At 64.4% G+C, this 810-nt stretch overlaps 1 protein-coding gene across 1 annotated transcript in view; it reads right to left on the bottom strand.

Annotated features, from left to right (window-relative positions):
- The window catches only part of PDIA3 (protein disulfide isomerase family A member 3), an 8,225-nt gene extending 8,076 nt beyond the window's left edge, over nucleotides 1-149 (bottom strand). The window contains exon 1 of the mRNA XM_008638102.1: nucleotides 137-149. Coding sequence (XP_008636324.1) covers nucleotides 137-149 — 13 coding nt within the window. The remainder of the gene's footprint in view (nucleotides 1-136) is intronic.
- Between the last annotated feature and the right edge of the window lie 661 nt (nucleotides 150-810).

The raw sequence follows: 810 nt of genomic DNA, 5'->3' as shown, positions 1-810 counted from the left end.
TGACCTGATGGGTTTGCATTAACCCCGCCGTGGCCACCGTGTCTGTATCGCGCCGTGCCGGCCCAGCGGGGACACGTGCCCAGCACATTCCGCACGACAGCGCTCGGCTCGCTGCAGGCTCGCCTGCTGGACTCACCGCAACCCCGCATTTTCGCTCACTGCCCCTCACGCTCCGGCTCTGGGGCAGTCCGGTGTTCCCCTGGCCCCGAGCCAAACCCGGGAGCGGGTCTTTTCCCTGTAACCCCATCCGTCGGCATTTGCGCCTCTGCTAGGGTCTGCGGTCGGAAGGACCCTCGGCTGTGCCATCCCTGCCGGGGTGCTCGGCTCGCCCCCAGCTTTGACCAGGCACAGCCTGCTCCCAACTCGTGCCACCTTGCCCTGGTACCGCCAGGGCCTGGGGCTGTCCCCGCGCAAAACCCCGATTCTCACCCTCCCAGCGCCACCTCCCTTTGCAGGGGGCCGGGCAGCTCAGGTGGACCTTGGGGGACAATGCATCAGGCGGGGAAACGTTTTCGGTACCCCCGTTTCCACCTCACCATCTTTTCCATCATCCATCCATCTTTTCCACCATCACCCCGTTTCTCCTTAGAACCCACGTGCTCCTACCCTGGCCTTGTCATCAGGTCCCTTCCGCTCACCGCTGAGTTTTAGCAACTGCTCCCCGTATCCCCAGAGCTGATGATTGGGGCCAGCCGTCATCAGGTGCTCGTCTCCGGCACGGGAGGAGCCGGCTGGGCTGTTTCTGGTATTTTTGTCACCAATATTGAGCTGCGCCAGCCGACCAGGCGGGTGGTCTCACGGGCGCCGGGA

This window comes from Corvus brachyrhynchos, unplaced genomic scaffold, assembly GCF_000691975.1.
Source record: "Corvus brachyrhynchos isolate BGI_N302 unplaced genomic scaffold, ASM69197v1 scaffold200, whole genome shotgun sequence".
Classification (NCBI taxonomy): Eukaryota; Metazoa; Chordata; class Aves; order Passeriformes; family Corvidae; genus Corvus; species Corvus brachyrhynchos.
This window is presented reverse-complemented; position numbering and strand designations above follow the sequence as displayed.